This window comes from Populus euphratica, unplaced genomic scaffold (assembly GCF_000495115.2).
Source record: "Populus euphratica unplaced genomic scaffold, PopEup_1.0 scaffold138.1, whole genome shotgun sequence".
NCBI lineage: Eukaryota > Viridiplantae > Streptophyta > Magnoliopsida > Malpighiales > Salicaceae > Populus > Populus euphratica.
The window spans coordinates 48,644-75,305 of NW_011500027.1; the positions used below are offsets into that span (position 1 = coordinate 48,644).

The 26,662-nt window shown below is 33.7% G+C and overlaps 4 protein-coding genes across 5 annotated transcripts; all 4 read left to right on the forward strand.

Moving 5' to 3' along the window:
* The first annotated feature begins 1,025 nt into the window (after positions 1-1,025).
* On the forward strand, positions 1,026-1,619 carry LOC105142215 (uncharacterized). Its single transcript, XM_011049735.1, has one exon. It carries the CDS (start codon positions 1,147-1,149, stop codon positions 1,516-1,518), a length of 372 nt encoding a protein of 123 aa, XP_011048037.1. The 5' UTR covers positions 1,026-1,146; the 3' UTR covers positions 1,519-1,619.
* A 3,991-nt stretch (positions 1,620-5,610) lies between these two features.
* Positions 5,611-8,049, forward strand: LOC105142216 (zinc finger (C2H2 type, AN1-like) family protein). The gene is made up of 2 exons (XM_011049736.1): positions 5,611-5,946; positions 7,061-8,049. The coding sequence occupies exons 1-2, from the start codon at positions 5,848-5,850 to the stop codon at positions 7,838-7,840; spliced, it is 879 nt and encodes a 292-aa protein (XP_011048038.1). The 5' UTR covers positions 5,611-5,847; the 3' UTR covers positions 7,841-8,049.
* A 3,260-nt stretch (positions 8,050-11,309) lies between these two features.
* On the forward strand, positions 11,310-21,903 carry LOC105142218 (uncharacterized). Its single transcript, XM_011049737.1, has 20 exons — positions 11,310-11,494; positions 11,780-12,061; positions 13,099-13,173; positions 13,799-13,914; positions 14,261-14,375; positions 14,495-14,623; positions 14,986-15,033; positions 15,729-15,931; positions 16,027-16,223; positions 16,378-16,670; positions 16,853-17,002; positions 17,098-17,517; positions 18,070-18,219; positions 18,694-18,769; positions 19,535-19,662; positions 19,870-20,070; positions 20,183-20,320; positions 20,423-20,545; positions 20,817-21,011; positions 21,273-21,903. The coding sequence occupies exons 2-20, from the start codon at positions 11,915-11,917 to the stop codon at positions 21,435-21,437; spliced, it is 3,069 nt and encodes a 1,022-aa protein (XP_011048039.1). The 5' UTR covers positions 11,310-11,494; positions 11,780-11,914; the 3' UTR covers positions 21,438-21,903.
* A 1,182-nt stretch (positions 21,904-23,085) lies between these two features.
* On the forward strand, positions 23,086-25,924 carry LOC105142219 (uncharacterized). Of its 2 annotated transcripts, XM_011049739.1 has the most exons (4): positions 23,086-23,198; positions 25,374-25,474; positions 25,548-25,725; positions 25,769-25,924. In XM_011049739.1, exons 2-3 carry the CDS (start codon positions 25,381-25,383, stop codon positions 25,691-25,693), a joined length of 240 nt encoding a protein of 79 aa, XP_011048041.1. In that variant the 5' UTR covers positions 23,086-23,198; positions 25,374-25,380; the 3' UTR covers positions 25,694-25,725; positions 25,769-25,924. The 2 variants fall into 2 exon arrangements, with proteins under 2 accessions (XP_011048041.1, XP_011048040.1); XM_011049738.1 differs by having other exon boundaries at positions 25,548-25,924.
* The last annotated feature ends 738 nt before the right edge of the window (positions 25,925-26,662 follow it).

A 26,662-nucleotide genomic window follows, 5' to 3' on the forward strand; every position in this document is an offset into this window, starting at 1 on the left:
AATGCATTAAATTGATCCCTTTTCCAGATTTTTTTAATTTATTTTTAACACAGACAAATTAAAACTATAAAAAATACATAAAAGACAAGGCTTCAATTTAATTCCTTTTCAGACAAAAAAATAATTTGAAATGCACAATGCTAAATTCACACAAAGTTTGCTTCTCTACATTTGAAGATTTCCGTTTTTTGAATAAAAATATAATATTTTTATCTGATTGGTGTGGATATTTTGATATTAATTGGTGGATAAGAATCTTTCATCAGTGAGACCTAACAACCGATCTTTAAAAATATAGTGATAGCACAGAATATTGAAAAATATCTTGACAGCAAATATAGTGAGAAATATTTAAAAATAGCAACTGATCTTTGAATCCATTTCAACTATTTCGACCACTATCTAACATAATATAACATAGCAATCGAGAAATCTAAAGCGATTTAAAAGTTTTTTGTTTTTGTAGTTGAAATTATATTTTATAATTTTATTTATTTAAAATTAATTTTTAGTATTTATAGATAATTTTAATACATTGATGTCAAAAATATTATTTAAAAATATTATCTTTTTATTTCCTAAGTAAAAAATACTTTAAAATACAATTCTGCCACAATTTCAAATATTACTAGATATTCTAATCTATTTAATATACATGATTTTTAAATTATAATTATTTACACTTATAAACATGATAATAAATGTGGAATAGGATTAAAAATTCATGAAGGGCAGTGCGGATTCCTACTCTTGGCTGGATTTTTTTAAAAAAAATTGTTTCTATTTTAAATTTAATTTTCAAAATTTTCTCCATTATTAAAAAAAATAAAAATGAAATTGCTAATCTTGGTCAATACAAGCATACAATGAATATTGTATACTAGTCAAATCCTAGAAAATCTGTCCTCAAATATCCACCGTCAGAAACATCCACATGTCACAATCTCCCACCTACAATGCCTATCCCGCCACGCACTTTTCAAAACCCTAACACATCTTACCCCCACATTTTCCCTCCCTCATTTTCCCGCCTCCCAAACACACCCCTTATTAAAACACCAAACCCTAACCCCGACCATCCCCACTCCATCCCCACCCTCTCTCTGTATCTAAATATCTTCTCTTCTCCCTTCCCATCCAAACACAATGAAACCCACCACCATTTCGAGATCCATTGCCACAAAAAAGAGAAGAAATCACGAGTCCAACTTTTACAGATACTTGAAACCTGGTGCGCTTGCTCAACTCAGGGATTCCAAGATCAGCTCGCTAACACGGTTATCTGTCCATCAATTTGACTCAATCCCTACAACCCCACAACAGATCTCTTCAATTCTTGATCTCGAACAAGTCCCTTGTTTTCTCATGAGCAAGATTCGGGGACCTGCTTGCTCTCTTAAGAGGAAGAGGCTTGTGGCTGCTAGATCTGTGTTTTTACTCAATTTGGATCCTTCTAACTCTCCTGTTTTAGATCCCAGTAGTAGTAATAATGATAATGGTTCTCTAATTAGTGTGTAAATTTCCCCCACCCTTTTGGTTGTAATTTTTTTGTTTAATGAATGGATCAAGAGCATCTAATAAAGTTGTTCAATAATTGAATTGTGGTTGGTTGATTGTTTTCCCCTTTTGTTGTGCTTTCAATTTGTTTATATTCGTTATCATTCAAAGTCTTTTTTTATACTTAGATTTGATGGATAAATGGGAAATTAGCCATCAATGATCTATTGCGCAAGGTGGGCTTTCTTGACTGTTATTTAATCCAACAGTACAAGAATTGATAACCCATCTTTTGGTGGTAATTAAGAACATGAATTGTGTGTCCATTGATGTTAGCCTTACAAGCTTCCTAGTTTTGTTGTTTCTACAATGGTTCTGTTCCATCCAATTTTGGGATGCCTGTGTTTTTTACTGTATAAATGTTGGGAGCTTTCTGGTTGTGATCGAGTTTACAAGTCAATGGATGTATAATGGAGTTCATGGAATGTCATTCAGTCTTACTGATCCTCAAAGTCCTTTTATTTTGTGCTCGAAGGGATAAGGATTAAGGGTTTTATGTTAATTCCTGATCTGTGTGAAGTTGTGCATTGATGATGGAATGATTTACACGTGAATCTCTGGGGGACTGTTTTCGCTAATATTTGAATAGTGTTGTGCGCTTCCATTTCTGCGTTTTTTCCTCCTTCGGGAATTTTTTTTTGGTACTCCCCTAATCTGAAATGATCTGCCAAATTGATCAAGTTAATTATCCTGATAATCAAGGTGTTAAAGATGTTCCTATATTATACTGTTGATGGATGACTGGTATACGATGTTTAATTTTGGTTTGGTTTGATCTAGATGATTATTGACCATTGCCAACGGAATAATCACATGGCGAGGGATTTAGAGGAGTCCCTTCGGCATTTTCCTTGTTCTGATGATCAGAAACCTAACTAAGAAGACACTGAAGATTGTAGTTCAAAATTTGTAGTTGTGATGTTGCTACGAGATGTTGATCAACTTGGAGGGTGGAAAGGTTCTGATCCTCCAGCTGTGTTGGTTCCAGAATGAATGGAGAGATTTGTGCCATTAGACAATGTTTAATGCTTGCTAAGCAGGCTGGGCCGTATTTCCATGAGTTGATGCACCAAGCTTTTACCCCTGCTTTGCATTGATGCAGTTTATTCTTTTGCTTAGAAGGATGGTAACTGGAACTGCAGCGTGCCCCAGTCCATGGAAGGGGGGATAGAGTAGCAAACTTCATGGACTGTTTGGGAGCTAGTCAAGAGGATTCAGTGCTGATCAGCACAAAAGGGGTTTAGGGTCAAGTTAACCGTGAATCCAGAGGACAGAACGAGAGGGAGGGTAGGGTGAGGGGCGACTAAAGGGAAAAATGCTAAAGGGTTAGGTTAAGTTTCTTTTTATACCTTTTTCTTGTTCAAATTTGGTTTTACCAGTCTGCTTCAATTGATTCATACTTTCAAAAAATTTTATTTGATGGATATAAGAATTTATGATAGTAAAGTCAATAAATTAGTAGAAAAAAAAAAGGTATAATGATATTTTAAAAATATCAACTCTAAATATATATATATATATATATATATATATATATCTCGAGCATATTAAAAATAAAAAGATTGTGTAAGCCTTGAATTTGAAGTATTTATAATGTATTTATAATTCATGAGTTTTATCATTTTATAAAATAAAAATAATTAAAATATAATTTTATTATTGTGATATTTTAAATTATATTACAGTGATATTTTAAATTATATTACAGTTAAAATAATATATATAGAATCAATAAAAAATACTAAAAGACTTGCAAGGAATCCTAAAAAAACTTTATAAGTAAAGTTGAGCTTAGACAAGGTATTCGGGTCTCTTAAAAGTGAAAGATAAATCCAGATATGTTGTTTAAATTCATGCATGTCAGGTTCAAGGTGTGCATTTCAAGTGTAAAAAGATGCATACCTAGCATCTCTCATAAACAATATGCCTAACCAAATAATAATCATAGGCTTAATACCTTACTAAGGTGCTAATCTAAATGCCTAGGACCTAGCATGACAAATGACACTTGACATAGGCTTGATCTACCATGTCTGAGCCTATTTTTTTAATCCTTAGCTATATACTAGACTCGAGCTTAGTAGCCTTCTTGAGAGTGTTTTTTGATTCATCTGGAGGATTTTTTTAATTTATTTTGAATTTTTTGTTTATTTTATTTGAGCTCATCAAATATATGATTTTAATAAATTGTTAATAAATATGTTTAGTGATTTAGTTGACTGCTGATACATAGCGCTCTTGTATTGAAGATCATTTTAGTGTGGATAATTTTTTTTATTATGCGATAGACAGCAAGTCACATAATTTTTTTAAAAATTAAAAAAATCTATTTATATAGACGTAACTCTGCCCATACATATGGGCTATTTTACAATAGACCTATGACTTTTTGAATCAGGCATTTGATTTTTTCTCCTCTTTTTATCTCTTAGTTTTTTTTTCCTAGTTTTATAAAGAAAGATGTCTATGCACGGGTTGTTTTATAATAGTCCATGAATTTTTTTAATTGAGCATTTAGTTCTTTTTTTAATTTTTTGTATTTTTTTTCCAGTTTCATGTTTAAATATATGGTTTTTTTTATTGAATTTTATAATTTAATATTAAATTAATTATAAATAAATATTTATATTTTTTATCATATAAAAAATTAAATTAATTAAGTGGATTCCATAACTTTGTTGTTGGTTAACTGGGATAAACTTGATTTTCTTTTATTTTGTTCTTTTTAGATCTATCCAATTAATAAAAACACATTAGGACAACTCACATATGGTTCAATATAAAACCCTACTAAGAGTCAAGTCCATTTGTTTTTTTTTTTTTTTAAATGTTTGGTCTTTTTTTTCTTTTAATTCTGTCCTTTAATATTATTTTTTATTGAATTTTATAATTAAGTATTAAGATGAATGTGCATTAATATTTATATTTTTTATCATATAATAAAATAAAAGATTAATTCAATTAAGTGGATTCTATAACATAAGTCATGGATTTAGTGAGTTTATTATGATGAATTTTGCTTCTTCTTTTTTTCTTTAATTTTTTTTCTTTAAATATACCCAGTTGATAATATTATATAAAAAAAATTCTTATATAATTTAATTTAAAATTCACGCTACATAAAAATTCTTTACATTTGACCTATATTTTTTATGATTTAAATACATTTTTTAACATTCAAGAAATTTTTAAATTAAATCATAGCAATAGCGTGATTGGTAATATCATGTTTGTGTTTATATATTTTTCGTTAAACTAGGTTTCTTCCAGCCTAATTAAATTATAAGTTAACATCAATTTCACCAAATCAATTCTTTATTTTATTGAAAACTAATTTGTAATAAACTCAAAATCATCTAGTCATTGGTCCACTTGCCAAGTCTAGTTGAGTTTTAAAATGGTAATGTAAATAATTGTAGATTGAAATCAGGGATACCAGTAAAAAAGAATTAAATGTCCGCTTCGTGTTTATGAAATCTATAATGATAATTACACGCCATATATTTATAATTAAAATAATGTATTCAGGATTGATATATAGTAGTTAAAGAAATATAATTTTTTTTATAATTTTTTTAGGTTTAATCTTGAAATCAAAACCTCCAGGAGAGTTAAGAAATATTTAGTTTTATTTGATATATAAAATAACATGAAAATATTTATCAATGCCGAATAAAATTTTCTTAAAATTATTTTTTAAAAAAAAAAATTAAGTTGCTAATAACCAATAAGAATGATTTATTTTTATATTTTAAAAATATTTTTTATATTTTTTTAAATTTTTAAATATTTTATTAATTTTAAATTAATATGTTTTTAGTGTTTTTAAACTATTGTAATGATATGTTGTTGTTAAAAATATTTTTTTAAAATAAAAAATTATTAATATATATTTTAATATAAAAAATTATTTAAAAAATAATCTAATTACCTGTTAAAGGAAAGAATTTTCTCAGCCAAGAGAGAGAAAAACTATCAGGCCCTTATCTTTATGGACTCGGACTCTTGACCAAGACCCAAGACTTTGTCACCTCAAATAAGATTAATAATAATAATAAAAAAAGAAGAAAATACAGGATGAAGGAAACAGAGAGAGTTGACTTTTTGTAGCGAGCCAAAGACTCTTCTCCTGGGTCTTTTTTGGCTTTCTAAATACGCGGAATTCCAGAATTTCCACGATCTCTCCCTAAAGCCTGCAATACTCATAATTTTTCAATTCTCCTTCTCCAAAAATTATCTTGTCAAATTCATTTTTATTATTGGAATCCCATTCCAATTCTAGTTATAATAATGGGCACTCCACAATTCCCAGATCTAGGAAAACATTGCTCAGTTGAAGATTGCAAGCAGATCGATTTCTTGCCTTTCACTTGTGATCGTTGCCGCCAGGTACTTTGCAATTTGAATGCTGGAATTTAATTCCCAAGCGTTTGATTATTTAATGCTTTTTATTGGGACTGGTTGAAAAGAAAGAAATGTAATGTGTTTTAGATGCTAAGATCATTTAGTCAATGGAACCCATGTTCTCAAAGCATGATTATCGTGTAGACGTTGACTTGGTATTGGATTTCATAAAGAAAAGTGTTAAACTTTGATGTGTTTTATATGCTAAGATCGTTATCTTATTGGAACCCATGATCTTAAACGAGTTCATTAACATGAAAATAGTATGATTATTTTCTTGACATTGACTTGATTTTGGATTTATGAAGTAAAGTTTGCAACTTTGAGGCGTGTTTACTTGATTCTATTTGTGAAGGATTGGCCCTTTTATTGTAAAGCTTTGGCTTTGTTTTATCATTAAGAATTGTAGGCTATAAATGATAGTGGTTTCTTTCATGTTTTAATTTGGTAGCCATTAGCCAAGTCAGAGTATTTGTTCAAATGAAATGGGTTATGCTGTTGTTTTTTGTTGTTTCAAAGATTTGAAATTTGGAGTGTGTTGGTTCTGTTGGAAGCTGAAAGTTGGGGATCATGTTGCAAAATTTGAACTTTGGTGATGATATTAGAGGTTGATTTTGGCTGTTGCTTGTTTGAATTCTAGTCCATGCTTGAAGAATTGTTGAATGAGTTCTTACAGGAAGTTTCGAATCTTCATATTTGCTACTTTCAAAACCTTAAAGACTTTACCAACCCTTTTCCTTAACGAAATAAACAAAAATGCAGTATCTTTATTAAATGGTATATCTGGAAATCCAGGCTACTAAATCAATTGATTGCTTCGTTTTCTACATGTAAAAGTCTAACTGTTTGTTTTCTTTTAGGCTGTAGAACTGTTGCAAAATAAATGGAGCAATTGGGTAGTCGAAGTTAGCTAATTGATTGTTCTTTGTGTTCTGAATGCCAATTTGAGCGCATTTGTTGCATGCATGCATGCTTAGTCTTTGATATTCCTGTTTTGGTCTTCATATATTTTGAATCTCTAATTGCCTGCTGATTGCTGCATTTAATTTTATTAGAACTTTTTTATTTGTGTTAATTGTATTTGCTAAATAATTTGTAGGTATTTTGCTTGGAGCATAGAAGTTATATTAAACACAGTTGCCCAAAAGCTGATAGCAACGGTGTCATTGTTGTCATCTGTCCATTATGTGCGAAGGGAGTTCGCCTAAACCCTGATGAAGACCCAAACATTTCTTGGGAAGTGCATGTTAATACTGACTGTGACCCTTCAAATTATGATAAAGTTACAAAGAAGAGAAAATGCCCTGTCCGGGGTTGCAGGGAGCTCCTTACATTCTCAAACACAATCAAGTGCCGGGATTGCACGCTGGACCATTGCCTGAAACACCGGTTTGGACCAGATCACAATTGTCCTGGACCAAAGAAGCCTGATGTGAGCTTTCCTTTTATGGGTCTCTTGAATAGGAGTAAGAAGGAAGAGTCAAAACCCAATCGAGCTACAGCTGTGTCTTCGTCCAAGTGGACCACTAACTTTCTAAGTGCTGCTTCAACTGTTCGAGCCTCAGCCGAAGCAAGCATGGCGAAATTGAGCAGTGAGATCAGCCAGGTTTGGCAGACTGCAACAAATAGTGCGAGCCCAAGCAGCAGCAATGGAAGTGGAGGAATTGGGCCAGAGGAGTGTCCGCAGTGTGGTACGAGGTTTTCCTCAGTCACAAATCTGATAGATCACGTGCAGAAGGTCCATGAAAAGGGTGGAAATCAATCTCGTGTCTTACAACTGCCAATGGAGGTATGCCCAAAGTGTAGTAAGGGTTTTCGTGATCCAGTGGCTCTTGTGGAGCATGTTGAGAGAGATCATAGAGGTACTTCCAAAGCCTAGAAAGGTTTGGCTGTCAAAACAGCGAAGTGTGCTTCCAGAGTAGTCATTGTTTTTCTATTTCTGATCGCTTTCATTATTTTTTAAAGTCAGTACAGAAGCAAATGTAACTTTTGAGCGTTGAGGCAATTTGTATGGTTTTATACTGTCAGTGACTTTCACACAAAGGCCTTTTTGTTAATGATAGAAGGTGTCAGGCGATTGAATTCTTTGCTTTTGCGGGTTCTTGCAAATTCCTGGCTTCATTTGATTTTCTACTCAGCTGTGGAGAGGATAGCCAATCTAAGCAATTAGGATATAGGATCGTTGCAACGTTTTTGGAAACTGCACCGTATCTTAAACAAAATGTTTTCTCATGAGATACTATATGAGTCGTGTAAAATAAAAAATAAGGACCGGGGAGCATGCGAATTTGTAAATGCTTCCTCTTCCCAGAACTTCTGTAGCTGGAAACAAAATGGCTGCCGACTGCCAAGTCTGGGAGTTGTCAGGGACCAGATATAGAGCTGGGAAGGTGGTAGGCCCTGATGTCCTCCTCCTCCTTGTTCTGAAGATGCATTAACGTGAACAACTTAGCGATATGGATGATGGATAGCAGCTTAAGCCACCATATACGGAAAGAAGTGGCTGTGACTATCAGCTTTTTTTTCTGCCATAACGAGTGGTTGGCTGGTTGCATGCTCGCATTCCATTTTTTAAGCATCTTAGGCAGAAAACAACTCATATTCATTCAATGTAATCAGTCCTTTCAACCTAATCTTTGCTTAGCAGACAATCTTGTGGAAGCTGCTTGAAATATACTGGTTGAATGAAGGTACTAAATTTGGGGCAGGGAATCATCACAAAGTCAGCCGGCCTACAACGCCTGAACTTGGAGTAACAAATGGAAAATTGTCTGCTCCTCTCTTTTTTAACAGGGAAGTTAATGAAATCAAGATCGAGTTTTTCTCTCACTCGTACAAAAGGTGATTAATATGAGTTGTCAAGAGCAGTGGAAGTTGCTGGCTAGCTAAGAATTGCAAGGCACTTGAGTATCATTTCAAAAGGCTCCTTAAAGAGATGGCCATCTAATCCTTATGTTTCATTAACAATGAATATGTTTTTATTAATCATTTTCAGAGTTTTGCTTTGGAGTACAGAATGGTTATGACCTTTAATCAAATACTCTTTTGCCATACGGTTTATCAGAGTCTTATTGCCAATTTGTTGCTCATTTGCTAACCCTTTTTTTTTTTTTTTTACCAATTTTCCATATCAAAATTAAAGTCAAACCATCCTACGCTTCCACCTGCCTGCACTTTTTGTTGAGCGATGAATTAAAATTTTTTAAAACTTAATAAAGCATAATTAAATTGTTAATAATTTTTTTAATATTATTATTAAATTCTGTTTAACAATTCAAATTTGAAAAAACCTTTAATCAACTCAGTTGGTCTATCAACTTTTTAACTAAGGTTATAAACTTCACTTGGTTGAATTAGTTTTTTTATTTATTATATAATAGAAAATATAAATTAATTTATAATTAACCTGATTAATACTAAATGATAAAATTTAATATTAATATCCCACTGGATTATAAAATTGATAACAAAAAAACCAAAAAATATATAAAAAGTGCCAAAAAACCTCAACCTAACTCTTTAATTAATATTCAATACATTTATTAAATTTATGATCTATATTATGAACTTATTTTAATTATTTTTATTTTATATTTTATTATATGATAAGAAATATAAAAATAATTTATCATCAATCTAAAAAGATAGATTAAATAAACCCCTCTAAATGATGAATTAAAAAAAAAACCACAAAAAAATAACATAACTAAGGAAAGAAAGCTCAGTCGTGATGAGCTTGGCCTCACCTATAAAGCAATAAGCTCAGTCCGACCAATTTATTTTTGTTTTGCAAGTCACCCGCCTTTTCTTTTTTAAAAACAAAATAAAAGTAAATATGAATAATTAAAATAAAATATTAACCTCTTATTTTAATTGAGAGAAAAAAAAATGTTCCCCTAAGTCTTAAACCCGCGTGCTAACATTATTTTGACATATTAACCACTAGGCTATAACACATAATTTATAATCAAATGATATATTAAAAAAATTAATCTAGCTTTCTATTTATATAAACATTTAAATCAACTCCTAACTTTTTTTAGTTGCTAGTATAATTTAAGCTAGTATCCCGGACAAAAAAAAAAAATCTAGTTGTAGAAATAAAGAATAAATTTGTTCCATAATAGTTTTGAAATGATTTTTTAAAATTTGAAAATAAAAAACACAACAAAAAGCTTTTTATGTTTCTATTTTTTTTATTTTTTTATCTGATATTATAACCGAAAACCACAGCAATATCCAACAAGAATTTATTCCCATTTTCAGATTAATGGGATTTGGTTGCCATTTTCGAAGGCTAAAAAGATGGGGCAAGGAGAACTTCCTCGCAAGGACCAGAGCATCATCGTACCTGTAACGTATAGAACGGTGAACCGGAGGACCGAACAGAACATTAAAAAAAAAACCATACAAATTTCTTAACTGTCATGACAGCACGTTTTTTAGTAATTCGTTAAAACAAGAAACAGAGACAGAGGTAAAGTACTAACTTGGTCCTTATGGTTTTTAAAAGATAACAAATTAGTCCCTCTTGGGAAAAACACAATGTGCTTAATTTTTATGCTTCTAGATTTACGACTTAGTCCTTCCATTGGTTATACACCTATCAAGCAAGTATCCAAAACTTAATCAAAATATTTAATAATATTAGATTTGTTATTAAATTTAAAATATGTACATTTTTTGATGAAGTGAAATAATTAACAAAGGATATAATGGGCTATCAAGAGCATAACAACGAGGCTTCTTAACTATAATGGTTTGCATGTTTATTTTTCATCCATAATACTAGCCTTGTCAACAATACTGGTTACATATAGCGAGTACAATAACACTTTCAAGTATAGAGTTGATAATAACTTGAAAAAAATTGATTTGTGAAAATAAAAAATGGATAGTTGATCAAAGGTTGGTTCAAGGCCGCAATTCATCTACTATTGTGTAGGTTTGAAGGAGACAATAGTGATGCTGGGTGGCTTGAATGAGTTCATGCTGATCGAGTGATTAACTAGTATTGCATGCGCTAATTTTAATTATTGACATTTCTGAAGATAAGAGATTGAGTTATAAAAATTATTGGAGATAAGAGATTAATACCAAGATAAACCTTTGATTTTTTTGGGACATTTTGAGACTAGAAATTATAAAAGTTAGATCTTTTTTACGGTTTTGATCAAAGTTGATCCAGGGTTAACATATAAGTTCCTGAACTAAAAAGATTAATTTATAAATTTATCAAATATCAAAGACCAAGTTATACTTTGCTGGTATAATTCACTGGCACGTCGGCTCCGCATGGAATGCCGTTTATGAACGTGTGGAACTTTTCAATCATTTTTTTTATTTGACATGGCGCCGGCTCATGGTACAAAGATTTTTTCTACCTTTTTTCTTTAGCTTAGTTTTTAGAGAGAGAAAGAAAGAGAGGACAGACATTAAATTGAGTGGCTTGGACAATGCTGGAAATTCGGTGCCTTTTTTACAAGGCTTAGAGAGATTTCCAGCTTCTGTTAAGCTGTTTCTTGGCTCCGAGGTATATTTTATTTTCATGGTTTGATTATTGATATATTTTTGAATTTTCATTTCTCACAACGCATTTGGTTAGTTTTATTTATCTTCAAGAATGTTGATAGTTCATAATAATTTTGTTATTGGTTAATGATTTTGATCCATGTTTTGCTGTTGTTGTAATCCATTTTCCTGAATTTGAATTCCACATTGTTTTCCTAGCGGAATCCGAATTTGTTCTATCTGGTTGTTGAGTTTTGAGTCGTTTTTTAGAACCCCTTCTGTTGAATTTGTAATTTTTCCAACACAGGTTGGCCATTGAATTTGAAGGTACCCAGTTGAGTTTCGAGTCTTTCTTTCCCTTCTTGTTGCCAAAATCTTGAGTATCTGCACGGTTTAGAGGGGAAAGAAAGCAAAATTTTGAGGGAAATTTTTGGAATCCAAAATGAGCGCGATTTCGGGTGTAATTTCAAGGCAAGTAATGCCTGCATGTGGCAGCCTTTGTTTCTTTTGCCCTGCGATGAGGGCAAGGTCCAGACAACCTGTCAAGAGATATAAGAAGCTGATTGCAGATATTTTTCCTCGAAACCAGGTTAGCATTCTTTAAATGGTTTTCTTTTAACATGTTTGTTTCACATTTAGTATGTTTATTCATAATAACAAGTTGTTGGTGATAATTTATTGTTTCTGACCTATCATTGCATTTTTTGGATAATCTATATGAAGACAGGTTTAAAGCATAGCCATTTCAGAAAATAAGCTAGTTATACTTTATATCGTGGCATTCCAATTTGGAGTGTGCATTTTCTTTTTCCCCTCTTTTAGCTGATTGTCTCCCAGTGACAGAAAATGTTCATCTTTCTGTAGTTAGTATTGCATTGATTGGAATCATACCATGTCAATGTCGCAGCTGCCAGCACATGGTCGCTTAATATGAAAAAAAAAGAAGGTTTAAAAGACAAGCATCAACCTTGCATCATGTCACTGGTTGCAAATAATGTATAATTTTTGATAAAATCTTAACATAACAATAAGATGTACACGAGCTTGGAATATGCGAGTAAGATTTTACCATCCAACTCCTAGACGGTCTGTGTTTTCTTTAGGTATTAGAAACTAGTACTTTTAAGCATTCACAAAGAGATTTCATTAAGATCTTGTACCAATGATCCTGGAGCAATTTTGTGATTTGGGGCGATATTGAATCCCCTAATGGCTTTTAAGGTAACCATTTAAGACTCAACATCTTGTTTTCTTTTCCTCTGCCACCACAAATCCCTTTTAGAAAACCTCGTTCTTCTTTTTATCTGTTGTTGAATTTTTTTGATTCCACACCATCAGTCATCTTTCTTTCTACTAGATTGAAACTGAATTTTGTGTGCTGTCCCTTTTGATTTACTTCCCCAGTCAAGCACTTCCTGCTTAAAGATGATGAATCTTAAGCCGCAACAGTTTCTTGCTCTTCTTTGAAAATATGGTTTCATCAAGCAAGCATAATGCATCTGAAATTTTTCATTTGTTCAACAGTGGGGTGATTTGATGTTTAATGTCATTTGTTTGTTAACGCTACATTTAATGACAGGAGGAAGGACCAAATGATCGGAAGGTTGGAAAACTATGTAATGACAGGAGGAAGGACCAAATGATCGGAAGATTGGAAAACTATGTGAATATGCTGCTAAAAATCCTCTCCGTATCCCGAAGGTATAGTTTTGTCTCATATAAACCTCAAATTAATGAAATAGTTGTGTGATACAGGCCTAATATTTTGGAAACTGTTGATGATCATGAATATATTTATTTCTTAAAAGAAGGTGGGATTTTGGCTGATATTGGCCATAATTCTTTCTGTATGAATGAAAAATAGTATCTGCGAAAAAAAGTGTTACTTCTCTTGGAAATCAGGAAGCCAGATAACATGCATCGGCCAAGTTTCATTTGTTCGTTTATTATGGAACTAGTGTTTGTGAGAGTTTGTGTCTCTTCATGTACCCTTCTCTTGTTAGTTGTTTGATTAAGTTATTCTTTGTCAAGAGACATAAAACGTGCTGAACCAGATGCACACATAAATGATTGTATTTCCCATCAGTACACTGGAGGCACGTCCAAATTGATATCATAGGATGTTTTTTGGCCGGTTTTCTTCTTATCTTACCTCTTTCATCTCCATTCCCCTCTTATTTTGCTGGAATGAGATCGCGTTTTTAATGTTGCTCACGTCAGACTATTTTATTGCATGAAAAATCATATCGATTCTGTTTCTTTCTCACTCTTTCCCTTCTGTTATGCTTGTTTTGTGATTAATAGAGGCTGCAAATTTTGTGAACAGATCACGAGCTCTCTTGAGCAAAGGTGTTACAAGGAACTGAGAATCGAGAACTTTCAATCTGCAAAAATTGTGATGTGCATTTACAGGAAATTGTTGATCACTTGCAAGGAGCAAATGTGAGTTTATCTCCCTCCGTTATGCTTTCTTTAGTGGGTTTGCAATATTTGCATTTCTAAAATCTCATTGTTGTTTTCATTGTTTATATGGGTTCTTTATATAAACCACTACTATTACCCGTTCAAGCTTTCTTAAATCACACTTGTATAAAAAAGGGACAGCAGTCCTTACTGAGAATTCAAGTATTTTTAACCCTAGCTGTATGATTAAAAGCTAGGGCAATTTTCTTTTCTTTCCACTCACTATTTCATCCGACCTTGAGTAAATATTGTGGCATCTGTATTGGCTTTCCTTGTTCTCACCTCTACCGTGTGGGTGTGTTCACGATCGGGGACCATTTCACAGGCCTCTGTTTGCAAGTAGCTTACTGAGCATCATTAGTACTCTGTTGGATCAAACACGGCAGGATGACATTCAAGTTATAGGATGCGAGACTCTGTTTGATTTTGTAAATAACCAGGTAGGTGCTATTGGTTACTTAGCAACTCAACATCACGTTCAGGGGTAATTTGTGGTTGAGCTTTCAGTTTTCTGTGCAGAGGAACCTTCAAACTCATCTCTTATAGCTGAATTTTGCAGAATGACGGAACTTTCATGTTTAACTTAGAAGGATTTATTCCAAAACTCTGTCAGTTTACTCAAGAAGAGGGAAAGGATGAAAGCGAAAAAAGCCTACGTGCAGCTGGGCTGCAAGCCCTTTCTTCTATGGTACCCTTTTTACCCAATTTTAATACTTATTTTCTTCAAAATGTGGAACTATGATCCTTCCAAAATCAGTGACACTTCGCTTACATTGAACAATGGGAGATCCTTTTAAAAGAGGCCTATCTTGTATCGTACTGTAGCCAGCAAGTTTGTCAAATGTGATTATTCCTTAATTCTAGATGCACCTTGACTGACCAATGACCATTTTGTGAGTCTTTCTGGTTTCAAAATTGTTCTGAGAGCCAGTGGTCTCAGGGGAAGGATTTCTTTGTCTGTTATATAAATACACACTCTCTAGTACTGATACATTTCATTTCATTCATTCTTATGCTAAGTGGACAATTTTTTGACTTTTTTGTTTGTAGATTTGGTTTATGGGTCAACACTCTCATATTTCAGTGGAGTTCGACAATGTAAGCAGATTTTGGGACTGTCTTGTATACATTGCTAGTTTGCCTACACATGACAAATTTTGATACCTCTTATTATGCTCTTCATATTTCTCCCTGAGAATTGAAAAATAATTAATTATATCCAAATGTGCTTTGCAACTTGTCCATAGTTTTCCAACATGACCAAGTCTTTAGTCAGTCTGTTGGCTGTTACTTTGCTAATTTGGCTGATGTTTGGTTAGTTAGATAAGTCTTACATATGGACATACATGCACAAAAGAAATAAAAAAAGAAGTGTGGTAACTGAGGCAGCTCAAATCTGCACATGAACTTTCCTATCTCACTTAGAGAGGTCTGTCTTTGACATCTTAACTTGAAGTGACTGCCATCAAGCCTTGAACATGCGTGCTTGTGTTTAGAAGAACAAGATCTTTACCATTTGCACAATGCAATAACACCGATAAGCATGCTCATGTGCACACAGTTTACAGTAGAAGCTATTCAAGGAAGTCCCTGCAGTTGAGCATTTTAACACAAACTCATTGATCTGCATATTTATTATTTCTCCTTTTTACTTCTCTTTTTTCCCTTATAATTTAAATAATATGACCTACGTTTCAGCTCCTTCATTTTCCTTTTCTTTTTGAGTACAAATATAAAGCATTGTTTAGTGTACTCCTGACTGTTTTTTTAATACTATTCATACGATTAAACAGATAGTTTCAGTTGTCTTGGAAAATTATGGAGGTCCTAAGAGGATTTCAGAGAACCTCGATACTGACAAACCAGGTGCTCAGAATCGGTGGGTGCAAGAAGTGCTGAAAAATGAGGGGCATGCTACTCCTTTGCCAGAGGTCATTACAAGGGTTCCTTCTTGGAGGACAATTGTGAATGAAAGAGGCGAAGTAAATATGACAGCGTAATCTCATGACACAATATTTTCCTGGTGAAGACATAGTTTATTGTATTTTAGTCATCAACTAATAGTTATTCATCATTCTTCTGGTTTGGCAGAGAAGAGGCCCGTAGCCCCTGCTTTTGGTCCAGGGTTTGCTTGCATAACATGGCCAAGTTAGGGAAGGAGGCTACAACAATTCGGCGTGTTCTTGAATCTTTGTTCCGATACTTCGATAATGGAAATTTATGGTCTCCTGAAAATGGTCTTGCCTTCCCAGTCTTAAAGGATATGCAGTTTTTAATGGATAATTCTGGTATTTAAGCAATCTTTTAACTGTTCAATTGGTATTCCTAAAACAATATTTTGTTCCTTTTCATTTAATTTTATGAAGCATGCTTTCCATTTTTAATTGTCGTTTGATGGAAGACTAATCATGCTCTTTCGATTTTTTTTTTAATATGGTCTAGGGCAAAATACACATGTTTTGCTGTCCATATTGATTAAGCATCTCGATCACAAAAATGTCCTTAAAGAACCCAGCATGCAGCTCGATATTGTTGAGGTTACCACTGCCCTTGCTGAACATGCCAAGGTTAACCCTTCTCTGGCAATAATTGGAGCAGTAAGTGATGTCATGCGTCATTTGCGGAAAAGCATACACTGCTCACTTGATGATGCCAATCTGGGAGCTGAAATAAAAAACTGGAACAAAAACTTTAGAGAAGTGGTAGATAAATGCCTTACTGAGTTAGCATATAAGGTGACACTCATCCCCATTAGCTTTTACTTAACTGGGTGTGATGCTTCTTTGACTTTTAAAATTGTGTTTCTATTTGAAGTAATATAAAATTTCATTTTATATGTGCTTTAAATGTTTTTATACAGTTATCGATTACTTCGGAATTTTCTAATAGAAAAAAACTGGATACTATTGGTGAACAGGTTGGAGATGCAGGCCCGATCCTTGACATTATGGCTGTGATGTTGGAGAACATCTCGAATGTTACTGTTATAGCCAGAACTACGATTTCCACTGTTTATCGTACAGCTCAAATTGTTGCCTCATTACCAAATTTGTCATATCAAAACAAGGCAAAGCCAAAGTCATGGTCTAATTGAATATTTTAGATTATTTGAGCACCTTCATTTCTGTATCTTATCTAATATACTTCGCTTCTTTCTTTCAGTCGTTCCCTGAAACTTTATTTCATCAGTTACTTCCAGCTATGGTCCATCCTGACCATGAAACACGAGTTGGAGCTCACCGCATCTTTTCTGTTGTTCTTGTGCCATCTTCAGTTTCGCCTCGTCCATCCTCAACTAATCCTGGGTCAAATAAAGGCTCTGATCTTTCACGGACTCTATCAAGAACTGTCTCTGTCTTTTCTTCTTCAGCTGCTCTTTTTGACAAGCTTAGAAGGGATAAAACTTCCACCAGGGAAAATGTCTGTCAAGACGACAAAAATAATGTCCTTGAAGGTGAACAAATCAATAATGGTATCCTTGCTAGATTGAAGTCATCTACAAGTCGAGTACACAGCATGAAAAATCCTAATGTACCCTCAACATCAGATGAGAATCCCGTGAACATCTTAAATAAGGAAACTGTAAGTTTTGACAATGTCAACTTAGTATTTTATAAATTGTAGCCGTCCATTTGGGTCAAATTTCAAGTGTAACCACTTAAATTTAGTGGGTTGCATCTGTCACAATTTTCTTCCTTACCTACGCATTACAGGATGATCCTCCTAATGTGATCCTAACTATGCACAAAGAATTCAGCATGATCCTCGCTGCTTATGCAGAAGACATCCAATTATGTATTTTTCTTCTAAAATAAGCTAGTGTTCAATTCATCAATATGACTTTAGAAAGGAGGGCAAGAGTTTGCTTGGAGATACTTAAAATACTGTATTCTGGACAGGCAGGGACTTAATCATGAGATGCATCTTGTGCAAGAGTTGATTTTAGCTTTATACATGCATCTCATGACCGATACAAAAAGTGGTTTTCAGATGTAGAAATTGCTCTCCCTACTCAATGTATAATCACTAGCTTTGATACCAAAAATAATCAACTCTTTAATTGGTTATTAAAATTGTGTTAGTTTATTCCATCATTAATTTGTATCTGAATCTTCTGTGTTGGTTGAAACTCAGGAGGTTGTTTCTCTAAGGTTGAGTAGCCGCCAGATCTCTCTCTTGCTTTCATCGATTTGGACACAGTCCATTTCTCCTGCAAATACACCCCAAAACTATGAAGCAATTGCTCATACATATAGCCTGGTGTTGCTATTCTCTCGAACCAAGGTAATTTCTTAATGTATTGATAATAGCATTTGAATTTGCACCAGTGATAATAACAGTTTCAAGCAATAGCAATTGCCTATTATAGTTTGATATCTCTATTTGTGTCTACCATCGATGTTTAAGCTTGTCATTTCTCTAACTGCATATGAACACGTTTATTTTTATTGCAAAGTATTTTACTGTCCTTGAGATAAACTCTAACTACTACTGCATACCACAATTTTCTCATGGACTTTAATTTAGAAGATACAGCATCCACAAAATTTAATCATCGATAGGCTTTGTGAGAAGTGAAGTGATGAAAATTTAGGTTTCCTAAGACTTAAATTGTTTTCACCAATTATGTGTGGATCATGAATGGTTGTGCAGAATATTTCTGTTGTTTATTTCTACAAAGGCTCTATCTTCTCTTTTACCCCTCTTTTTTTTCGTGGTCAGTTTCTTAGTTCTATTACATTTTATCTTGTTCCACAGAATTCTAGCGATGAGGCTTTGATTAGAAGTTTTCAGCTTGCATTTTCCTTGAGAAACATTGCTCTTAAGCAAGAAGGTAAGTTCCCAGAGTTATTGTTTTGTGGAATGTTGTTTTGTGTTATTGAACCTAGTTGAGTTTCTATCAAAACTAGAAGATGACATACTTTGTGTATTATCTATATCCAAGATCAACAAAGTTGCATAAATCAGATGAGTGAAGTGAAAATAAGGAGACTAAGATTAAACTTTTGAATTTAAAAATGAATCTCCTAGATAATATGATTGGCTTGTGGTTTAGATGATGACACAGTAAAACATTTTTAGTTTGTGTAGTATTTTAATGATGAAGGGTATTTGTGGAAATAATTGTGATGGACTAAGCACAACAAAGGTTGATAGGTTCTTAGGAGCATGGATGGAGCTTTCACAAATATGAATTGTTTTTCACAAATATTTTTGGTAGGTCATTCAGGAAAATCTTTAGCCTTTGTATTCCATCCATATAATTAAAAGAAAAATTGAGTTGTTTCTTAACTTACAGATTTGATTACTGAGGAGGTGGATGAATTTTATCAGTGCATACAGGGTGAATACTGAGTCCCATGATGTTTTGCTGAAAGTAAATGCTGCAGCTTCAGTTTTAAAATTTTGTGTGATTAGAATACAGTCCTCTTGAATAAGTGGCTGGGGTTCAATTGAATTCAATCTAGTTCAGTTTTTCCTGCTATTTTCCAACCATTTTCATGCTAATAAGCATATCAAGTAGTATGAACATGTTAAAAAATTGTGTTCATTGGGTATCATCTCTTTAATTGAAGCCTCAATCTTGCTGTTATTGCAGAGTCACTCTCACCATCACGTCGCAGGTCCCTCTTTACTTTGGCAACTTCAATGATTCTTTTTTCATCAAAAACTTTCAATATTATTCCGCTTATTTATTGTACCAAGGCGGTGCTTACAGAAAAAATGGTATGTGCGTCATTGCTGTTTAAGTTGCATTTGCATTGGTTCACCTTGAACACATCCGTTCAGCATCTGCTTGAAGCTTTTATATTTAAATGTGGATCATGCTTTCTACTGTCACAAACAAATGACTTTTTCTGGTTGCTTTCACGTGCTTTGTGACATATAACCATGAACTTTATGTTTTTTGACGCGGTCTCATGCTTGTATCAGGTTGATCCATTTTTGCGTTTAGTTGAAGACCGCAAGTTAGAGGCTGTGACTACAGATTCTGGCCACCCTGCAATTGTTTATGGATCTAAGGACGATGATAGTTCAGCTTTAAAATCTCTTTCAGAGATAGATGTTACTGGGAACCAAAGCAGGGAATTCTTTGCTGCTGAGATTGCTAAGAGCTTGGCAAATTTGGCAAATGTAAATTATTTATCTGATTTATTCAAGTATTTTTGGCTGTCATTTAGTGCTTATACTGTAAATTTATCACTGTGTGATCGCTATGCATTAAACAGTGACTTGTTCTCTACAGTCTCAAGTATCTGCTAAACGGGAGAAGCTCCTTGACGAATTCTTACCTGATGACGTGTGTCCTTTGGGAGCCCAGTTGTTTATGGATACTCCAAATCAAATAGATCAAGTTAATTCCAAAGATAACTCTCTTGTGGAGGTAAATGCCTTTCACTATTTTTCTTTTCCATTAATACTTGGGACTTGAATTCTCAGAAAAAAAAAAAATTGGTGCTTGCATCATCTTGTTTTTGTTTCGCAGGGCACTCCACTTTTTACAGTAGATGATGTTTTTCTAGATTCATCGGAAGGTCAAACCACTCAGACCACAGAAATTGTCTTCTGTGATGCCAACCTGCTGAGCGTCAATCAACTTCTAGAATCAGTATGTTACCTGTATCATGCTCTCTAGTTAAGAGCTATTTGCTTTTAGAAGTGCAACGCAGGCTTTTGTTGATGCTATAACTAAAAATTCACAATGCGGGTTGGTTTCTCATTGCAAGTTATTTATAGTGTTCAGTCTTCTCTGTTCTTGAGGCCAAATGGTTTGGGTTTGGGACTTGTCTTCGAGCTAATACATTGAAATCTTGCAATTATGCGGAAAAAGGAAAAAATAGTAAAAAGCACGATCACAGATAGATGATTAATGTGTGCAGGTCTTGGAGACGACACACCAAGTTGGACGATTGTCTGTAACTGCACCTGATGTGTCTTATAAGGAAATGGCTCACCATTGTGAAACACTTCAGATGGGAAAGCAACAGAAGATGTCTCATGTGATGAGTGTCCAATTGAGACAGGAGAGTTTGATGAATGTCCCCTTTCAGAAATATGATGACAAGGTGAGGAAGGTAATATCTTATTCTTTGCTGATTTTGGGTTCAAATGGTTGTGTTTCTTTCATGAAATTTCAACCTGGACATACTCGGATGACATACTAGTTATGCATTTATTTTCACTTATCATCCATGTGCATGTGATGTTATGATTATACTACATTACATTTCATTACATTCTATGAAGCTTAGCCTTCACAGTTTTCAATGCGTTGGCATGCTGAATTAATCAGCATGAGAAAATCCCTCACCTTTTGCTAACTGAAAAATGTGCAGGCTACCAATCCTTTCCTTGACCAAAATCTTATTGCAAGCCCACAAATACCGCCAATTGGCACTGTTCAAATGCAGTGCGTGACAGAGTATCAACGTCAGCCTAACTTCTTCAGGCTACCAGCATCAAGCCCCTTTGATAACTTCCTAAAAGCTGCTGGCTGTTGATCGTAAAGAAGTAAGAGAAGCACATTTTTCTGGTTACTCAAGAATCAAGTGATCAATCAGCTCAAAGCTCAGAGGTCATACAGCTACAAGAATTTATTGGTTGATGTTGGTCACAACGTATATATCTCATATTCTATTAGTGTTACAAGAAGTCAGTGATGTGAACAAGTTTGGTTGATGGTGGTTACTTTCGTCACATTCAATTCTTTCATTCTTTACCTTTCTTGTTTCTATTATCTCAATATTTTTGGCAGTGACTGCAAGAGGAAGGTGCCTCACCATTTGCTTCTTGCCCAGTGGTCCTGCAAGAGTGCTTGGATTCCGCTTGGAGTTTTAAAGAATGTAATATGTTTTAAATGTCCATCGTTGAATGATGATGAATGTGTATGTAAATTCTCTGCGTGATCATGTGTACTATTTTGAGATATCAAGCCTATTTAATGAAATCAACCTCACTTGTTCTTCCTCCATGTATTCATAGCAAGAGATACCGAAAACTATGCATTGTCGCCTAGTCCAATCCCTCTAGCATGGTTAGCCATGCATAGTTGGCTTCTGTTGCTGCACAAGGGACGCTCCTGAAAACCAAACCAAAATCTTAGTTTCAACTAGGTCGGCTCGTTTTGCTCGACAGACTGGTTTTTTTTTTTTTTTAACTTAAAGAAGGTGAGTTCAGGAGATGGTTATATTTTCTTAAAAATAAAATAAATTTGATAATCGGGTGAAACCTTAATTAATTTGATAATATAAGAAAAAAAAAGGTAACAAAAACAATTAAAAAATTACCAAAATCATAATTTAACTATTCCAATTCACCACTGGGAAAATGAATTTATGTGTATAGTAATAAATGTACAATAAAAGTGGAAGCCTTTGAGTTTCTTTTAATTTTATTCTCTTTGCACTTCTGGTTTCTCACTTCTGAAAACTAATATCAAACATGATGAGAAATTGAAAGTATTTTCAGAGTCGTGGGAGGGCTCCATTCCTCATGTAAAATCAGTTATTAAAGCTAAATTGTTGGATTGATTCAGTGAACTGCTTTTGTTATGTACTTATCCTTGCTGTGTATTATTTCAAATTATTTTAGATATCGAAACAATTAAATTTAGATGGTCTAACTTGTTAATTCATAATTTAATTAACCAAATCAATTTAAGAAGGTTTTTAATTTTTTTAATCTAAAACAAAATTGTTTTATTTTTTTAATTTTTATTCAAAATCAGATCCGGTAATCTGTGCCCTAAATTAGACCAAATCTTAAGTCAAGTGCAGATTCTATTTTCATGTGAATGAGAAAATAATGCATTGAAAATATCTAATAATTTATCCTCTATTAAGAGTAGAAAAAAAGAACATTATTATTTCTTATGTTCATCGTATTAGGTAAGTTTAAACTATGAGATTTAAAATAATTATGCATTCTATAAGCATGTGTTAAGAAGTTTTTTTTCATAAAGTTTCAAACTTGAACTATCAACTTTCAAGCATTCTTATAAAAAATTATTTTTTTATAAATTTTGTAGTCTTGTGATTATTTTTTATTTGATGAGAAAATGAATTTAATTAGAGATATAGAAAACCCTTGCATCGTCGTAGCCCAATAAGCAAAGAAACAGAGAATCTGGACCAAACAAGTTCAGCCCAACACGGAAAGGGGTAAAAACAAACAAGAACAGGCAACCTCTGTATCGGTCTTGTAAGAAGCTTCAAGCAGACCGCAGGAGGACCCAGATCGCCTTAGCTGATTCGTCACCATCGGTGAGCTCCTCAATCTGTTTGCTAGCCAAAGACTTTGTATCAGAGACTTTGGATAATCTTTTAACGTTTGATTTTTGGTTCATTTGGGTTTCGTTTTGTTGAATTTGATTTTAAATAGATTTCACGAAGGGGGTCGCATCTAAAATTTGAATCTAAATGGTGCAAAACAGAGAGGAATTACTGTATGAAATCTTGAATTTTCAATTGGGTCGTTTTTTTATTGATTTGGGTTCTGGGTTCATGAGAAATGTATAAAAATAATGATTTAGAAGGATACGGGTTTGTGGGGTTCTACTAGGAGATAGAAGGCTTGCTATGTGCGAATCTGTTCATGTTCGTGTTGTTTTCTGCTTTGAAAAGATTAATGAATGGCGTGGGCATGTTGACTGGTGAATGTTTTGGTATGTAAATGCTGTAAGGGAATAAGAGAGGGTTTGTAGTTTGCAAAATGGTAGGATAATGTTTTTTGCTGATATTACTGTGGCAGTGGAAATAGGAAGTCTATGCCGTTCAAGCTTTAGTGTGTTGTTGGAGATTGTTTATAATAATGGTGTTTTTCTGTTGTGGACATACAGGGGATTGGTTGTCTCTTATGTCAGGAAACTAGATTGAAAATGAGGAATTATAAAGCTAGCTAATGCTGCTTTTGGATTCATTTCTGTCAGTTTTTTAATTGATTAATGTTATCATGTCCTGTGTGGTGTGCTTTTTCCTTTTTTTTCCGTCCTTCCCAATAATCTGTATGTTCAAACAAAAACCTAACTCAACCTTCTACCGTTTTATCACTAAATTTGAAGTATTAGGATGCTTTTCCATCTATCAGATGTGGTGTGCATATCAATCTAGTTCATTTGGGAGTTCTTCATGGTGTTTTGACCAATTTATAGCTAAGAATCTGGTAAATATGAATGATAGGTATTTTTGTTCATGTGATGATGCTATATTATGTGATGTATTTTTATTTTATTTTATTCACTTGGCATAACATGAAACCATGGGATGCTGTTACAGACCGCTGCAATATTTTTATGTGGACCTCATGTGGTCTGTGTCCTAGGCTTTGTTTCCTTGACATTACTGCTACATTATCCTTTCTTTTAGAGAGATTTTTTTTTCCTTCGGGTTTTTTTGTTGTTGTTGTATAGGTTTGGTTGCAGGGTAAGCTTCTTTCTTTGTTTGATCTGACTTTCTTTTGTGCATAATTTCAACATGTCTTTTGGATATTTTTTCCCAAAAAAAGTCTCTTAGATAGGTTGGCTACAGCTATTCATGGGAACAGAGGAATGTAGGTCTTACTCCCATGACATGTTTGACCCATTTATAGATGGTCATCTGGATGAGTGATGCTCCTCATAGATCCTTTTGATCGTCAAGATTACCTGTAGTGATATGGGATTAGTTGTAGTTTTGTTTTCCCGTTAGAGCTGCGTTTGGCACAATCTGATATGGAGATGCATTTCTTTTTTATGCTACCATGTGTACAATTTTGTGTTATTAATCAGATCGTTTTGCACTGAAAACTGTGAGTCTAGTTTTTTTGAAGCAAGCTCATAATTGCCAGTTGGCATCCATGTTTTTTTGTTTATTTTTTATGGCTACATGCTTCTTTTGTTTACAAAATCATGGACTGGACAGGCTTGTTCTACGGGACCAACTTTGTTTACTAGCAAACATTTTCTTGTGATGCTTATGCATGTTGACATTTTACCAAGGATATTAAAACTTTACTGAAAAAACAAAAGATGTAAATTTGGACACAAACTTGCAAAATTTTCCACTTTGTGAAAAAAAATTCACAAAAATATATCTTGAAAATTCTGCTTCTATTCAAATGAGGCTCTGCCTCTGCTTGCAAATTCTGCTTCTATTCTAATTCCCCAATTTTAGCTTGGCAATCTTTTATGGTTATTCTCACTATAGAAGCACATTATGAATAAATACCGCTGATATTAATTTCTTTACTAGTTCATTTGTGCAGTTTCTGCTTTCTAGAAAGTCTTCCATTCTTGGAGCTGCCTGGATGCTTCTTTATAAACTCACATTTCTTAATTACCTGAATTTATAGTGTAAAAAATGTCCCAGGCTCTCATAACTGAAGTAATGGAATGTGAGGTGTCTGTTTAGGTGCTAATACCTCCCTCTCATGTGAATGTTTTTCTTTTCCTTCCTTTACAGTTTGAACATGTCAACCAAGTACATAGTATCTGGTGTCGTGGGATCATTTGCAATAGCATATGTTTGTGACTATGTTGTTTCTGACAAGAAGATATTTGGAGGTAAATTTTAGCTGGCCTGAAGATTTAGTTATTTTTTGTTCCCATGATTTAAGGTCACTTGTTTTGAATCCAGGCACCACACCCAGAACAGTCTCAAACAAGGAATGGTGGGAGGAGACTGACAAGAAATTTCAAGCATGGCCTCGTACCGGAGGGCCACCAGTGGTGATGAATCCAATCACTCGCCAGAATTTCATTGTCAAGTCCCAAGATTCTTGAATCCAATTTTAGCTTGTGATATGTCACTTTCAGTTCGTTGGTGTGTTATTTTTGTCATCAATAATGTTTAGTGAGGTTCGAATGCTTGGACACAGCCACGTTTAGCTTTGATGGCAATGGCCCTTGTGCCCTTATGTTTTTATTTGTTTTCTGGATATGGGATTGGCCAGCAATGCTGTCATGGTTAAATCTACATAAACGTCAAGTGACAGAATTCAGAGAATTTCATCATTTCTATTCCTTTCTTGGTTTGTATGTGATTCCAGGAAGGTGACTGGGGCAATTATCAAAGATAGGGCGTGCCTTGAGATTCATGATCGTGCACTTGAGGGAGATATCTCAGCCGCCCAGCATCACCCTTTTTTGTGGTTGTTTCTGGTTACTGTTAAGTTTGACAACGTTTCACTGGTAAAAACAACACAAAATATGATGTTTTAGCCGTGGTGCCATCTACAGTGCACCGCATTGTCAAACATTGTCTTAGAGATATATTTTAATTAATGGTAAAGGAAATCTTATGCCATTCTTACTTTATAAAGAATAATAAATAAAATTATGGGAAACTTTTACGAGGAAGAAGAAACTTATTTTTCTTGGGATTGGGATTGCTTTATGCGAAAAAATCTGAAGGAAAGTTTTATCCTTCTCCACTTGTATCTTTTTTAATACAATTTCTCATGTCAAAGCAATTTTTATTCCTTATACGTGCCGTGTTCTTTGAAAAAAAAGAGTTGTTATGATTTTAAATTATTTTTTTTATTATTTTGATGTAATAATATCATAAATAATTTTTTAAAAAAATATTTTAAAAACAATTTTTACCCATATAAAAATATCCTCTAAAATATTAAAGAATAAATGCAAAAAATAGCATCAATTAAAGTTATAATCTTTGTCATTTATGCTCGAGATTCTTGTTCCCTTTCGGCTGTGGAGTACGATGATCCACACAATGTCCAACTTGCATAA

Excerpts from the sequence above, each read along its gene's own strand:
- LOC105142219 (XM_011049738.1), top strand. The coding sequence starts at position 25,381 with ATGTCAACCAAGTACATAGTATCTGGTGTCGTGGGATCATTTGCAATA. Across the intron at positions 25,475-25,547 it reads TGACAAGAAGATATTTGGAG|GCACCACACCCAGAACAGTC; the intron begins GTAAATTTTAGC and ends TTTTGAATCCAG.
- LOC105142216 (XM_011049736.1), top strand. The coding sequence starts at position 5,848 with ATGGGCACTCCACAATTCCCAGATCTAGGAAAACATTGCTCAGTTGAA. Across the intron at positions 5,947-7,060 it reads CTTGTGATCGTTGCCGCCAG|GTATTTTGCTTGGAGCATAG; the intron begins GTACTTTGCAAT and ends AATAATTTGTAG.
- LOC105142218 (XM_011049737.1), top strand. The coding sequence starts at position 11,915 with ATGAGCGCGATTTCGGGTGTAATTTCAAGGCAAGTAATGCCTGCATGT. Across the intron at positions 12,062-13,098 it reads ATATTTTTCCTCGAAACCAG|GAGGAAGGACCAAATGATCG; the intron begins GTTAGCATTCTT and ends ATGTAATGACAG. Across the intron at positions 17,003-17,097 it reads ATTTGTCATATCAAAACAAG|TCGTTCCCTGAAACTTTATT; the intron begins GCAAAGCCAAAG and ends TCTTTCTTTCAG.
- LOC105142215 (XM_011049735.1), top strand. The coding sequence starts at position 1,147 with ATGAAACCCACCACCATTTCGAGATCCATTGCCACAAAAAAGAGAAGA.